The sequence below is a fragment of the Sinocyclocheilus grahami genome, unplaced genomic scaffold (assembly GCF_001515645.1).
Source record: "Sinocyclocheilus grahami isolate Dianchi unplaced genomic scaffold, SAMN03320097.WGS_v1.1 scaffold296.1, whole genome shotgun sequence".
Lineage (NCBI taxonomy): Eukaryota > Metazoa > Chordata > Actinopteri > Cypriniformes > Cyprinidae > Sinocyclocheilus > Sinocyclocheilus grahami.
Genome location: NW_015505475.1, coordinates 456,836 through 472,037, shown reverse-complemented (window position 1 = coordinate 472,037; position 15,202 = coordinate 456,836). Strand labels below are relative to the sequence as shown.

At 36.4% G+C, this 15,202-nt stretch overlaps 1 protein-coding gene across 1 annotated transcript; it reads right to left on the bottom strand.

Annotated features, from left to right (window-relative positions):
• Positions 1–5,796: 5,796 nt before the first annotated feature.
• Positions 5,797–14,501, bottom strand: LOC107601015 (cyclin-dependent kinase inhibitor 1-like). Its single transcript, XM_016293035.1, has 3 exons — positions 14,123–14,501; positions 8,172–8,608; positions 5,797–8,017 (listed from the first exon to the last, which is right to left on the bottom strand). The coding sequence occupies exons 2-3, from the start codon at positions 8,602–8,604 to the stop codon at positions 7,959–7,961; spliced, it is 492 nt and encodes a 163-aa protein (XP_016148521.1). The 5' UTR covers positions 8,605–8,608; positions 14,123–14,501; the 3' UTR covers positions 5,797–7,958.
• Between the last annotated feature and the right edge of the window lie 701 nt (positions 14,502–15,202).

The following is a 15,202-nucleotide window of genomic DNA, read 5'->3' as shown; positions in this document are numbered from 1 at the left end:
CAACCAAACCGTTTATGAACTAAATGACTGAATCCTAAATATCAAAGAATCCTAAAAATGTATCTGCACAACAAAAATAAGCAGGGCAACTGTTTTCAACACTGATAACGCGAAGAAATGTTTCTTGAGCACCAAATCACCATTTTAGAGTAATTGGATCATGTCACACTAAAGACGAGTAATGCTGAAAAGCTTTGATGTCCATCAAGATGTCCATGTTAATTTTAGTTCACAGTGCATTTACTAATATTAAATGTAAAAATAAAAAGATGGGAATAAAGAACCTTAAACTCATCCATGTGGGGAAGAATGATATTCGGAAAGAGCTGTCAGAACTCCTTAAGAAGGACTTCAGTGAACTCTTTGAAACACTTCGAAGACTTAAAGTTCAGTCGTTCATCAGTGGACCACTCCCAACAAGGGGAACTAATATGTTTTCACGTTTGCTTGGGCTGAACACATGGCTACAAAGAATCTGCAGCTTAAAAGGAGTCAGTTTCATTGACAACTTCAATCTTTTCTGGGGCCATATACAACTGTTTAAACTGGATGGCCTCCACCCAAACAAACTTGGTGCAAGAGTGCTAAAGGACAACATCTACTTTTCCCTCCGTCATCCTTCAGTAGTGTGTGCCAAACTTCTCAACCTGGCATACACACACCTGGACAAAGTGATGACAGGACTTCATATCAGCTTCCAAGTCATCATGTGGTTGACACATCCCACAAGGACACTGATAACACCACGCAGCCACAACAAGCACTGCTCAATTAAACTATCCCGGCTGAGCCCTGCGCACAGAGCTCATCACAGACAGGCTGTGACGTATCAGAACAGCTCCAAGACTCAGCACCCAGGGGTAGCCAGGGAAGCCAGGGCAACATATTTCAGCCACCGGAAATACCAGAGCCACAGCCAAACACATTATCCCTCTCTCCAGCATCTCCACTTCTAAGCTTCTCACAGAAAATGGAGGAACTGGTTTATGCTGGGACCAAACTCTCCCACTCTTTCGCTGCAAGCCCCCAGATATCAACTAAAAAACGGCGGGCCCCACAACCACCAAAGCCTGTGGGCCCAGCTCGTCCGCCTCCTCCTGTGAGAGCTCTCCGCAACGCGAGGGCCCAAACCCTCCATCTGCTGTAGGTGAACCAAAAACAACTGAAAACAGCTCTCGGTGATAAAGTGTCGGGTTCCCGCTATAATAGCAGAAACATTCACAAATGTTTACAGAACAAGCGGGAACCCAGTGTTTTCTCTATTTCTGTTTTAGCACATGATAGAAAGTCTAAGGCCTTCTCAAGCCGTACGGCTGACTCGTCTAATGCCTGTTATGCATCAAACTAATATTGCTGTTGAGACAAAATGCAATGCCATCAAGTTAGCATTTTTAAACATTCGCTCACTAAAAAATAAATAATTTCTAATCGACTTAACCACAAATAACCTGGATTTTATTTTCTAAATGAAACCTGGCTAGAAAATAGCTGCAGTGAATCCTCAATGAATGATCCTCAATGAAACAGCCCCTCCTAACTTTACCTTCATGAGTGTCTGCAAGACTATTAGGAGAGGTGGAGGTGTAGCTGCTCTATTTAAAGATGTCTATCAATGCAAGCAAGTGTCATTTGGTCAGTACTTGTCTTTTGAATATTTAGGGATTGTGTTGAAACGCATGTCCACACATTCTGTTTATCATTATTTACAGGCCTCCAAAATACTTTCCAGCCTTTGTTGGAGTTCACAGAAATGCTATCAATGATTTCCTCAAAGTTTGACTGTTTTGCTATTGCAGGGGATTTTAATATTCACATAATGCAGAAAACAAAAACTACAAATGAAATTATAACGGTTTTAAACACTTTTGACCTGATTCAGCATGTGCATGGACCTACACATGATCGTGGACATACTCTAGATTTAATCATCAGTAGAGGTCTAAACATTTCATCCACTGTTATTAAGGACGTAGCACTTTCTGATCACCTGTATTTTCTTTGATATATCAATCTCTGTTACCACTGAATCTAGTTCTGTCTCTGTCAGAAAGAGATGCATTAACGAAACACTAGTGTGCTATTTATGGAGGCTATATCTTTAACTACAAGCAGTTCTGCAGACTCTGTTGATCTTCTCCTTGATTCCTTTAACTCAAAAGTTAAAAATGTTATTGATGTCATTGCTCCTGTGAAAGTCAGGAAGACCGGCAGACAGAAATCAGCTTAGAGAAAATCAACAGCAATTCAGAGTATGAAAAGACAGCTGAGCGGATGTGGCGGAAGACGAAACTTGAAATTCACTATAGCATAAAACAAAAGACAGCCTACGTGCCTTCAATGTGGAACTAGGCAAAGCTAGACAGTCATTCTTCTCAAACCTTATAAACAGTAACTTAACACGCACTCTTTTTGCTACTGTTGAGAGACTGACGAACCCCCCAAGTCAGAGTACCAGTGAAATGCTCTCCGACAGCAAATGCAATGAGTTGCTTCCTTCTTTTCTGAGATCAATAATATCAGGAAGGCAATTAGCACATCCCCAAGTTATGCAGAGGTCAGACAGAGTCGACCGCAATATCAAAAAGAAGATACTATGTCTGCTTTTGAAGAGATTGATAGCAAAATTTTGGAAGAAATAGTACAGCACCTTAAATCGTCAACCTGCTATCTTGACACACTGCCAAAATATTTTTTCAAACGGTTGCTTAACTGTTTAGAAGCAGACCTGTTAGAAGTGGCTCACTTCTTTCTGGGACTTTTCCAAACTCCCTGAAAACTGCAGTTGTTAAACCCCTTCGGTAAAAAGCTCTCAGTGCTGCATTTGACACTGTCGACCATAACACTAGAGAGACTGGAAAACTGGGTCGGGCTTTCTGGGATGGTAATCAAATGGTTCAGGTCATACTTAGACTTGTGCTCTCTTATACATATCTGTGAGTACATAATAACCTCTCCCTTCTAAGTGGATGTCCATGACAGGCTCAATTCTTGCACCGCTCTTGTTTAGCCTGTATATGCTCCCACTGTCAAATAATGAGAAATAACCAAATTGCCTATCACAGCTATGCTGATGATACCCAGATTTACCTAGCCTTATCGCCAAATGACTACAGCCTCATTGACTCCCTCTGCCAATGCATTGATGAAATTAACAGTTGGATGTTGGATGTGCCAGACCTTTCTTCAGTTAAACAAGGGAAAAACTGAAGTCATTGCATTTGGAAACAAAGACGAAGTTCTCAAGCTGAATGCATATATAAACCTAACAGACCACTCAGATCATTAGGATCGAGTCAGTTAGAAATACCAAGGGTTCACACAAAACAAGGGGAGTCCGCTTTTAGTTATTATGCAGTTGGAATCAGCTTCCAGAAGAGATCAGATGTGCTAAAACATTAGTCACATTTAAATTCAGATTTAAAACATCTATTTAGCTGTGCATTTATTGAATTAGCACTGGGCAACATCCGAACCGATTGCACTATATTTTATGTATAATCATTTTCTATTCTTAACTGTTTTAAATTCATTTTAAACCTCTTAAATCAATTTTTAAATCAAAGTTTTTAAATTCCTTGTTTTATTTTTTATTATTATTTCTTAAGCACTTTGAATTACCATTGTGTATGAAATGTGCTATATAAATAATCATAAATTAATAACATTTTTAAAACAATGAAATGAGCCTTTATACTTTTCTCCTTATAAAAATCGTTTTTAATAATTTTCAAAGTTGTTTTTTTGTCGTTTTATTATTATTATTATTTTATTTTATGTAAAGCACATTGAATTACCATTGTGTATGAAATGTGCTATATAAATAAACCTGCCTTGCCTAACATTTTAAAGACATTACATTGTTTAGCAAACAGATGGCATTGACTAGATTGTATGCTTAAATGATCTCTCAGAAGTTATATTTCTCAGTTATTCTACAAGTGTATTACACTGCATGTTAAACATTACTGCTAGGAATTTGTATCTCACTTGGCCATCCTACTACCATCCTGGCACATCCCTAATTGTAACATGTTTGATTCAACTTCAACTTCAACTTTATTGTCACTCTTCCACATACACAGTACACAGAAGAACAAAATGTCGTTTCTGACGGACCAAGGCACAAAGACACTGACAAAACAAGTATATACATGTTCATGACAACAGGGATCAGACATAAGAGCACATTAATATAACGAGCAATAAACATGACGAGCACAATAAATATAACAAGGCAGAAGTGTTAAATGAGGTAGAAATGTGAAAATTGTAGGAATGTAAGAAATTTTAGAGTTTTAAAGGATAAAGTGCTTGCGCACAAATTAGGTGGCTCATAGCAGATATTATGTTAAATATGTACATTTGCACGGAGTGTCTTTAGTGCACATTGGGTGCGTTGATGTACGTAAACTGACCATTGTGCAGTTATGCAAGTGTCTATAGTGCACAGCTAAGTGAAAGTGCAGAGTGCAGATGTATGCAAATGTCCATTGGAGTGTTTTTTATTTTATTTTTTCCCTGTAGACATGGGGTAGGAAGGCAGTTTATGATGGGAGTAGGATGCTGGGTGGTGCGCACAAATTAGGTGGCTCATAGCAGATATTATGTTAAATATGTACATTTGCACGGAGTGTCTTTAGTGCACATTGGGTGCGTTGATGTACGTAAACTGACCATTGTGCAGTTATGCAAGTGTCTATAGTGCACAGCTAAGTGAAAGTGCAGAGTGCAGATGTATGCAAATGTCCATTGGAGTGTTTTTTATTTTATTTTTTCCCTGTAGACATGGGGTAGGAAGGCAGTTTATGATGGGAGTAGGATGCTGGGTGGTATCAGCTTATTCAGGATTCTGATAGCCTGGGGGGAAAAGCTGTTGTAGCCTTGCCGTGCGGGTCCTGATGCTACGTAGTCTTCTGCCTGATGGCAGAGGGTCAAACAGATGCTGGGAGGGGTGAGATGAATCTTTCACAATGGCAGAGGCTCTGCGTACACAGCGTGCCTGATAGATGTCCTGGATCGAGGGGAGGGAGACCCCTATGATCCTCTCAGCTGTCCTCACTATGTGCTGGAGGGTCTTGCGTTCTGCAGTTTCCGAACCACAGTGATGCAGCACCACAATTTGAAATTTGAATTGCTATTGAAATCACTGATCACTTGAAGTTATATTACTTAGGCTACCTTTATTTTGATAGGACAGTATAGACAAAAAGCAATGGGAGGGACAAACTTGGGTCACCCGAGGTGCAGATGTGAACACTGAAAGATAGTTCTGTTGTTTAGGTAATTAGACTGAATGTGAAGTGATTATATGTAAGGAAATATGTACACCCTTAATGAAAGCACATTGCAGGTTTTGCATAAACCTCTAAAAATATATCACTTAAAAAAAACCTGAAAGCTGTGTTAATTTGTATTCTGACATATATGCACTAAATATATGTGCATATATAATCAAATAAAGACACTTCCAAATAAATTGCTTTGTACATATATTTTATGGGTGATTTTTGCATACTATGCAAACACGTTAATACTAGCGGACTTCACATTTTGAATTATGTACATTTTAACCAGTAACATTCAATGATATAGGAGTACACATAGCTTCTAATTCGCAAGATACCATGCAAAAAAATCGAATACTGTTGACAAATCTGCAACAGAAGCTGTAGGGTATTGTGATCATCATGACGACATGTAGAGCATAATACATTTCTGGGATGGTGATAATTTAATTGCTCATATAAAGAGGCACTTGAAATACTTCCCCCAAAAAAGAATGGCATGGGTTTTAAAAAAAAGTTGTTCTAAAAACAGAACTGTACACACACAACATCATGTAAACCTTACGTGAAGCACAAGATACCTCCTTGCTATTCTGATGTACTTCTCATAAAAAGGAAAAAAAACATGATAAATCCATAAATCCATGATAAAAACAAATGCTACATTTTGCACATTTGTTTTCTTATGTGTGTAAAAAATGAAGGTCCTTGTCATTTGATGAGGTAGAGCACTAATTTATTTCTATGAATACATTTTTAAAAGATTACAATTTAATGGACTGCTTTAAGAGGAAGTAATTGAATGAACTGTCTAGCATGTGTCTTTGCGATGAATGCAAGAAAACAAATCTCATATATATCTTAAAGAAACTGAATTTCAAAGCAAATTCTGCAGTTTAACGGCACGTGGGTTTGGTTTAGTGGCTTAATTTAACAACTATTCAAAAGGCTTTAAAGCACCTGTATGTAGTTTTGTGTATTTCTGCAGCTTTGTGAGTGGAATTCACTGAATATCACTAAATATATACAGTGGGTAGCTGTATATGTGCACTTGTTGTTGCCTTAAAGCAATCAGCCTTTTAAGAATAGTGTACCTGCTCACCATAATTGCATAGCCTACTCCAAAACAGATGTTTAAGGGGAATGTGTGAAAGAAACAAAAGACGATCGCTTTGTTAGTCAGTGTAGCATTAGAATGATTCCAAGACTTCTAGGTAAAAATTTTTTTTTACATAGCTACTTTTAAGCATCCTATTTATTGTGGAGCAATTACTTTGGTTAATTGCGTCAGTTGCCTCTTTAATATCAAAAAAGGTAAAATTCTGATGGCTAATTCAGCACATAATCATATATTATATCTCACATGCACAAACCAAAAATACAGTATTAAAAAAATTATTGTACAAAATGATTGGTGAAAATGTCCTTGCAATTGATATGCTAATACTAAAAGTACGATTCAAACTTAAGATACATACAAAAGTAGCTTGTCAACATATTCAATTTTCCCCCAGGCATGCAAGACGGAGCCTCATGCACACTCATAAGAAACTTGGTCGGTCACTACCCAAATAATATTTTAAGGGCAATATCCTTTTACAAGCATGATTAAAAATCTTGTTACATAACTTCAAAGATATCGAAGCATACCTTATGTCTCCTAGTAACTCTATAATAACAGAGTCACATCAACCCCCCCCCATTTTAATATGCTTCATGAAAAACATTAATGGCTCCTCATTAATGGTTACATACTTTTTTGGGTCACATTTTAGTTTGGGGACCAACTATGACTTTTGCCTAAATAAAATCCTAACTCGCTGCTTATTAATAGTTAGTAAGGTAGTTGTTAGGTTTAGATATGCGGTAGGATTAAGTAACCTAAAATATAGCAATGCAGAATAAGGCATTAATATGTGCTTTATAAGTACTAATATGCATGCATACAAAATGCTAGTAATACGCATGCTAACAAGAATTGGTCCCCAAACTAAAGCGTTACCCTTTTTTGTAATATATAAAAACAGGAAAATAAATAATTAAAAGCGGAACAGAATAATGGTATGACACGGTTAGCTTATAGATTGTGGGCACTGAAGAAGGATCAATGCATTTTGAATTTTGAATCTGAAAAGTTTAAAGTTTATGACCAAACAGTCTTTTTATAGTGCATTTCTGAAAACGTTCACAACAATTGTTTGTGTATATATACTGTATATTCAGTGCACAACAAAAAATAAGAAACACTATTTATATAGTGCATTCCTAACATTTTTTAATGGAACAACATGGAACAATAAAACATAAAAAAATATATATTTTTCATTTAGTCATGAATTTAAAATGTATTGCTTGATTTTGCAAGAGTGAATTCTCATTCAATTACTGGAATTAACTGCTTTGAATTATTCAAATGCACTATGAAATCGGAATATTTGACTTTTTCACATGCACTTAAATCTCATGATTCCATGTTGTAACAATAAAATAGGTTCCTTCAATAGGTACTGCGTTTAGTAAAAAAAAATACATACACATTTGTGTATATAATATGTATCTGTGTGTGTGCATGTACAGTATATACATCCTATTAAGCCTTTGCTGTTCAATTAGAATAGCTACATGTGCAGATAGTGTATGCACATTTATAAAAAAAAAAGGTCCATTGTCTGTTTACTGTCCTGATGAAGCTTTGTGATCAGGAAATCTTCTTTTTGTCACTCTGAAAAAGTCTGAAAGAGAGAGATTTTTTTTTTAGAATTGCAATATAAAAATATCACATAGTGCCTATAACTAATATTTTTGAACAAAGTCCTAATCACATTAGTCTGGCCATAACGGAGTGATCCTGAGAATTAAATGTGACAACTATATCTATTGTCTTACCTGTGATGCTTGCTTGTCTGCGTTTGACCCCTAGCAATGCAGCCATTCTCTTCTCTGGCTTGGTTCCCCTCAGAGTTCCTCTGGTCCTCAGCTCCAGATATTTCTCTGTGGCCATAGCTGGACAAGCTTCCACCGTTTGCTTTGCCATACCGGGCCTGAACACACAGCTATGGTAGAACACTGGCACATCCTGGCACCGCAGCTCCTCCCACTCAATGCAACCGGGGGCTGGTTGGTCCATCTGAAAGTCAAAGTTCCAGCGCTGTTTGGCGATCTCCACGTTCATGCAGAATAGCCTCTGGAAGTCCTGCTGCAACTGCTGGTGGTCCACTGGGCCAAACAGGTTCCGCCGAACCACTGCTGCCTGAGGTTTAATGTCCTCCTCCTGCCCTTCCAGCAGCCCAAAATAACACGCAACTGGTGTCATGGACATGTTCCTGGGACAAAGAATAGAAATGCCCCAAAAGTATTGGTATTAGAGCACATTAGAGTACATTTTATTACTACAGTAGATAACAAAATCATGTCTTTTAATCAACTGGTATTTTGGTGATTTTTAGTAGATGTATGAAGCCAGTTCTCCTTAAGTTAACACAGTTGTCCAGGAAGATCAAGCACAAGTGCAGTGTATACATAAATAACATAATAACACATAATGCACAGACATTCAGACACTGTAAGTGTGACATATCTGTCCGGTTACTTTTTGGGGTCACTGTGTATATGAGTCAGGATAAACAAAAATTTGTAGAAATATACTCTCTGTGTTGATGAAAAAATGCCAAGTGCGTGATTTGTGAATGCAAAAAAGATGCACCATTCTGAATTGAACAGAGGATACTTTTTAAAATTTGAATTTAAGGTATTGTGTTGTTATTGCTAATTGAACCTAAACTTTAATTAAACCTTTAAATTAACATTTGGCTTAATTTATTATTTTTTTTCTAGCAGCAAACATCGTGATTTCATGAATTTATAAACATTTCTAAAAAATAAATAAATAAACAAATCAAGACAAAAGTTGCCTGACTTTGCTAGATGGGTTTGATATGGTGGAGACAGATATAAAACAATAAAAAACAAAAAATATTTTTTTTTTTTCCAAAAAATAAGATTTTGCCAAACTACTTAATTTCTCTTTTAAAGAATACTTTTACTAAGGCTTTTTTCCATCCATGTATGTAACGTTTCTTACTCCTCGAATACAAAGAGTGTAACATTTTTATTTATTTTCCCAAAACAAAAGTTGCATAACTTTATTTGATGACTTTGATTCGGTAAAATAAAATTAACTGCTTATAAAACTAAACAAACTGCTATTTATGTTCAAGAAATACTAAGATTATGCCACATTACCAACTCTTTTTAAAGAATCCTTTTATTGATGTCTCCCGTCATGATCAATATTTTTTTTGTTCGGTATACCCCAAAAATATCTTTTCAGAAATTAAATTAAAAGCTGTATGTATAAATTGTACTTTTAATGCATATTAACAAAAAAAAATATGTGTCCCTGGACCACAAAACTAGTCATAAGTAGCACAGGTATATTTGTAGCAATAGCCAACAATACATTGTATGGGTCAAAATGACAATTTTTTCTTTTATGCCAAAAAGGATAGTAAGTAAAGATCATGTTCCATGAAGATATTTTTTGTAAATTTCCTACTGTAAATATATCAAAATAACATTTTTGATTAGTAATATGCATTGCTAAGGACTTAATTTGGGCAACTTTAAAGGCGATTTTCTCAATATTTAGATTTTTTTTGCAACCTCAGATTCCAGATTTTTGATGTATGGTTTCCTATCAAACCATACATAAATGGAAAGCTTATTTATTCAGCTTCCAGATGATGTACAAATCTCAATTTAACAAAAATGACCTTATGACTGGTTTTGTGGTCCAGGGTCACATATGAGACATGAAAATTTTAATTTAAGTAATATTGCATTTTGTACGATCACACCATATCGTTACCATTGAAGAGAGAAATCTGTGAGTGACGGCGGTTTCCCACTGCAAGCGTGAGCGGCATGTGAGTGTAACTACATCGTCACTGCAGCTGCAGATTCGCCAGAGTATTCACACTGGAAGCGTTTGTACAGCGTCACAGCAGCGGCTCCAAAGCTACATATTTCTTTACAAAGACAACTATAAATTTGTTTTTAGAGGTTGGTCAGTTATTAACTTGAATGTCTTGAAAGTTTGTTAACACGGGGATTCGCGTAATTGTACTTTTAATGCATATTAACAAAAAAAAAAATGTGTCCCTGGACCACAAAACTAGTCATAAGTAGCACAGGTATATTTGTAGCAATAGCCAACAATACATTGTATGGGTCAAAATGACAATTTTTTCTTTTATGCCAAAAAGGATAGTAAGTAAAGATCATGTTCCATGAAGATATTTTTTGTAAATTTCCTACTGTAAATATATCAAAATAACATTTTTGATTAGTAATATGCATTGCTAAGGACTTAATTTGGGCAACTTTAAAGGCGATTTTCTCAATATTTAGATTTTTTTTGCAACCTCAGATTCCAGATTTTTGATGTATGGTTTCCTATCAAACCATACATAAATGGAAAGCTTATTTATTCAGCTTCCAGATGATGTACAAATCTCAATTTAACAAAAATGACCTTATGACTGGTTTTGTGGTCCAGGGTCACATATGAGACATGAAAATTTTAATTTAAGTAATATTGCATTTTGTACGATCACACCATATCGTTACCATTGAAGAGAGAAATCTGTGAGTGACGGCGGTTTCCCACTGCAAGCGTGAGCGGCATGTGAGTGTAACTACATCGTCACTGCAGCTGCAGATTCGCCAGAGTATTCACACTGGAAGCGTTTGTACAGCGTCACAGCAGCGGCTCCAAAGCTACATATTTCTTTACAAAGACAACTATAAATTTGTTTTTAGAGGTTGGTCAGTTATTAATTGAATGTCTTGAAAGTTTGTTAACACGGGGATTCGCGTGTAAATGGTAAACAACAAAAACAGCTCCTATCATGTCGTTTCAGTCATGCTCAAATATAGAAAGTGCTGTTTATACGTTTTTTTTTTTTTTAAATAATACATACTTTTACTCATAGGTGCTTACCCAGATATGCGCTATTAACCAAGTTATAGCTCAGTGTGTGTCCATAATCTCCATGTCCATTTCTTATAAAAGCTGTCAATATGCTTTATGTAAATTACTTGTGATTAAGCTCAGTTTTTGTAACTGATCGGGAGAAATGTGAATTATTCGTTGGATTTTAACTAATCATTAGGCTAAGAAAGAATGTCAAAATGTAGGTAGAGCTGAATAAAAAAAGTAGGCTATGCATTTCTAGCCAGTCAATTACTGCTGTCAATATGATTTAAATGATTGTTTTGTGTCTGTGTTCGTCTTGTGTCCTTTTTTGTAATTTGTGCATTGTTGTCCTTTTTGTAACTGAAGACCTGGAGCAATATAATTACTCATTCTATTTTAGCTAATTGTTAAGTGTGAATATTATGTTTAAGTCATTATTTGTTCATAGAGATTCATTTAAAAATTGAAAAGGTGTGTTTCTAACCAAGGTGAACACGCTAAGCATTCATTATATTTTTTATTAGGCCGGATGTTGAAGATGTCAGTTTGTTTCATGTGCATTTATTGTGTCTATAGCTCCGTTTCTGTAACTGTGGAACTGAAAATAAATAAAAGGCGTAAGTTTGTCACGTCAATCGTAAGTGAACACGTGTGCAATATTTACAGAATACAATATTTACAGAAGCATTCAATAATGAATGAATAATGAATTTCTTATGTATATACTCCATTGTAACTTAAGATCCTGAGCAAGATGAATTGTTTGTTGTGAGTTTGATCAAATGTTTTAAAGTCCCCATGAAATCAAAATTAAAGTTGTTTGGGTGTTAGTATCAATATGTTAGTCTTAAGGTTATCTATAAGGCCGTGTGCTCCAAAACAGTGACAAAATTTGCATTTAGAAGATATAAACATTCAAAGCTTGCAGTTCGTCACTTCCGCCAAAACGGCTCAACGATTTTTTTTTTGACGTCACATCGTACTTCAGCTTCTCCAATCAAACGCTCTCTAGAATCCGAAGCTCCCGCCCCCGCTGTACACTATAAAATAGACGCTGAAGCAGCGGCTGAAATCGATTCAAACAGTGTAAATATGCTTTGCATTGAGGAAAAAAATAAGTCTGGTTTCACGCTGTGTCACGCTAACCACCGCACGGCACACACACTCTGGTCCGGTCCAGAGACACGATAGCACGGAGCGGATCACATGCGCAAATCGGCGCAGACCACAAAATGTATCGGAGCTATTTGAATTTTATAGCAATATGGATGAGATTGTGGCTGGCATACCCTGTCAAATGCGGCTTTACGGAGCTCAACGGCTTTGAACGGCTCTAGCCCAAGCTGTGATATAAACGGATGCTATTGGCTATTTTAAAAAGGGGCGGGGCTGCTTAATTTGCCTCGCCCTGTCTTCTTGTTTCAGTTAAAATGACTCAACACTGAGTAATGCTGCGTGTTTCTATGCATTTCAGGGGACCTTTAAGTTATAATTTGCTTATGGCAATTAAAAGTTAAAATGGGTAAATCTTCTATACGTATTTTTGATTCTTCATTTTCTTTCCTGACATACTCCAGTTTGTGTTAAAACACACTAGACATGCTTATTCTGTGCATTTTTAGAACGTTTTGAGTGAAATCATGTTTATTTTGTCCATCAAAAGTGTGCTGTCACTTTAATTGAGCGTCAGCAGCGCAGCAAAAATAGACTCGGCCGAAACCCCCGCTTCCAGTGTTGCCAATTTAGCGACTTTGTCGCTAGATTTAGCGACTTTTCATACCCCCCTGGCGACTTTTTTTTCTTCAAAAAAAGCGACTAGCAACAAATCTAGCGACTTCTTGGACAAACCTTAGCGAGTCTCTTTTTTTTTTTTCAAATATTTGACTCACTGGTACTGCCGCACGAGCGCGATATCTTGCTTTCACAGCGCGCGCACACCTCTCTCTCTCTCTCTCTGTCCTGTTCAGCAAAACCCGTGTTAACAGATTCAACTTTAATTCAATAGTGTGCATCCTGATTTACATATGATAGTAAAAGATGGCTGTAAATATTGTTCTTTGAACAAGTAACATATTGAAGTTTACATATCAAACGGCATTCTAAATAAATTTATTTAAATTTCTGAATGTCAAACTTGGTCAAAACAAGTGCAGTATCTTCCTCTAGGGGGCGGTAAACTTTGTAATGCTTTGCAAGCTTTTTCTCAACTGTTCCATTTCAATAACTTTTGTTGTGCTATAGTTCTGTGAATAAAACCAAATCTAAAATCTAAAATCTAAATGTTCTTTTATGAACCAGTAATAAGACAAACCCCATAGATCTGAGATTGATTTTTTATACATTTCACAAGACACATTTAAGTATTATATGGAATAATTGTGCTTTTTGCTCTTGGTTTTGCACTTTGCAGACGGTCCCTATCCTGCACTTTTACGTTATAAGGTCTATCATTTACAATACCTTAAGGCAGATTAAAACAAATAAAACACATTGTGTGTTCTTTTCTACATTTGAAAAAAATTATAACAGTATGTTTCTTGTCATTGTGCTAAATCGTTAAAGAAGATTTCCGAAATGATTTACAAATGTCAAACGTTTATATCGGTTAGAAAACATGAGGAATGACTGACACCTCCTGTTCTGTTACTCACTGCCAATTACCTTTATAAAACAGAAGACAAGCATCTCAATTCAAATCATCTCTCTAATATTGACAGACAGACACAGACTAACAGTGAGATAGGCTAGCTAGCTAGCTTCTTGATAGCTAGATAGAACTAGTACTTTTGCAGTGAAGAGTATAGTCATGCAGAAATTGTCTAACGTTATGTCAAAAACAACCGACAAATATTAAACTCACCATTCGAGTGAAAGCAGAGCTCTAGATGAGGGAGATTAAATCCACTAACGTTACTAATGCACTTTCCAATCAATAACGAAACGACCTGAGCTGCAAACACAACAAGAGCAGCGAAGTAATAATAAACTCATATGCAGTAACGTTGTTTGTTTTGATGGCCCATAGTCACGTGACCCGCAAAGCACTACTGCACTCAATATTTAAATTGTAACATGTCAAATAACAATGATTTTTTTCATCTCACTACTGCTAAAAACGCAATACGCGTAAAATCAGCGTATCTTTTCCACGTCTTAACGCCGCAGCTACGTTTCTGTAGAAAGCATAGACATATGGTGGAAAGTAGTTCAAATCCCCCAGAACCCCCGCGCGTGACATACATTAGCTTTGCTCTTGTCACGATCAGCTCGGGCGCGCGCCCAAAGAACTCCAGTCACGTTGAAGTGCAACGTGACAGGGAGGAGCCACACGCTGCATTTGATTTTCTCCAGCGTACGATGTTGAAGGAATGATGGGAGAAATAAAGAATTGTAACGCTTTTGTTCAGGAAACATGCATACAAAGAAAACAAGAACAAGCGTGGTGCAATTTAAGTTGTAAACCTGTAAAGTTAATTTTATTAGATCACAAATCTGACAGATTTTCTATTATAGGTCGCTTATTGTTTTCTAGTATGGAAATCCGTTTCCGCCACTGAATAAAAAAATAAAAAAGGTAATTGCGATTATTTATCTAAATTCTGACTTTTTTCTCGACTTTTGCGTCATGTAAACTCGCAATTCTGACTCCCCCCCCCCCCCCCTCAGAATTGTGAGATATAAACTCGCAATTGCGAGTTATAAAGTCCAGTTCTGAGGAGAAAAAAAGACTGATGTTCTCAGAATTGCGAGTTTATAACTCATAATTCTGACCTTGCCCAATAACTTGCAACTGCGAGTTTATATCACGAAATTCTGAGAAAAAATCTGAACTTTCAGTTTATTTCTCACAATTGCAAAGTTTATATCTCACAATTCTGAGAAAAAAAGTCAGAACTTTAAGTTTGTATCAGGCAATTCTGTTGAAAAAACGAAATTGATG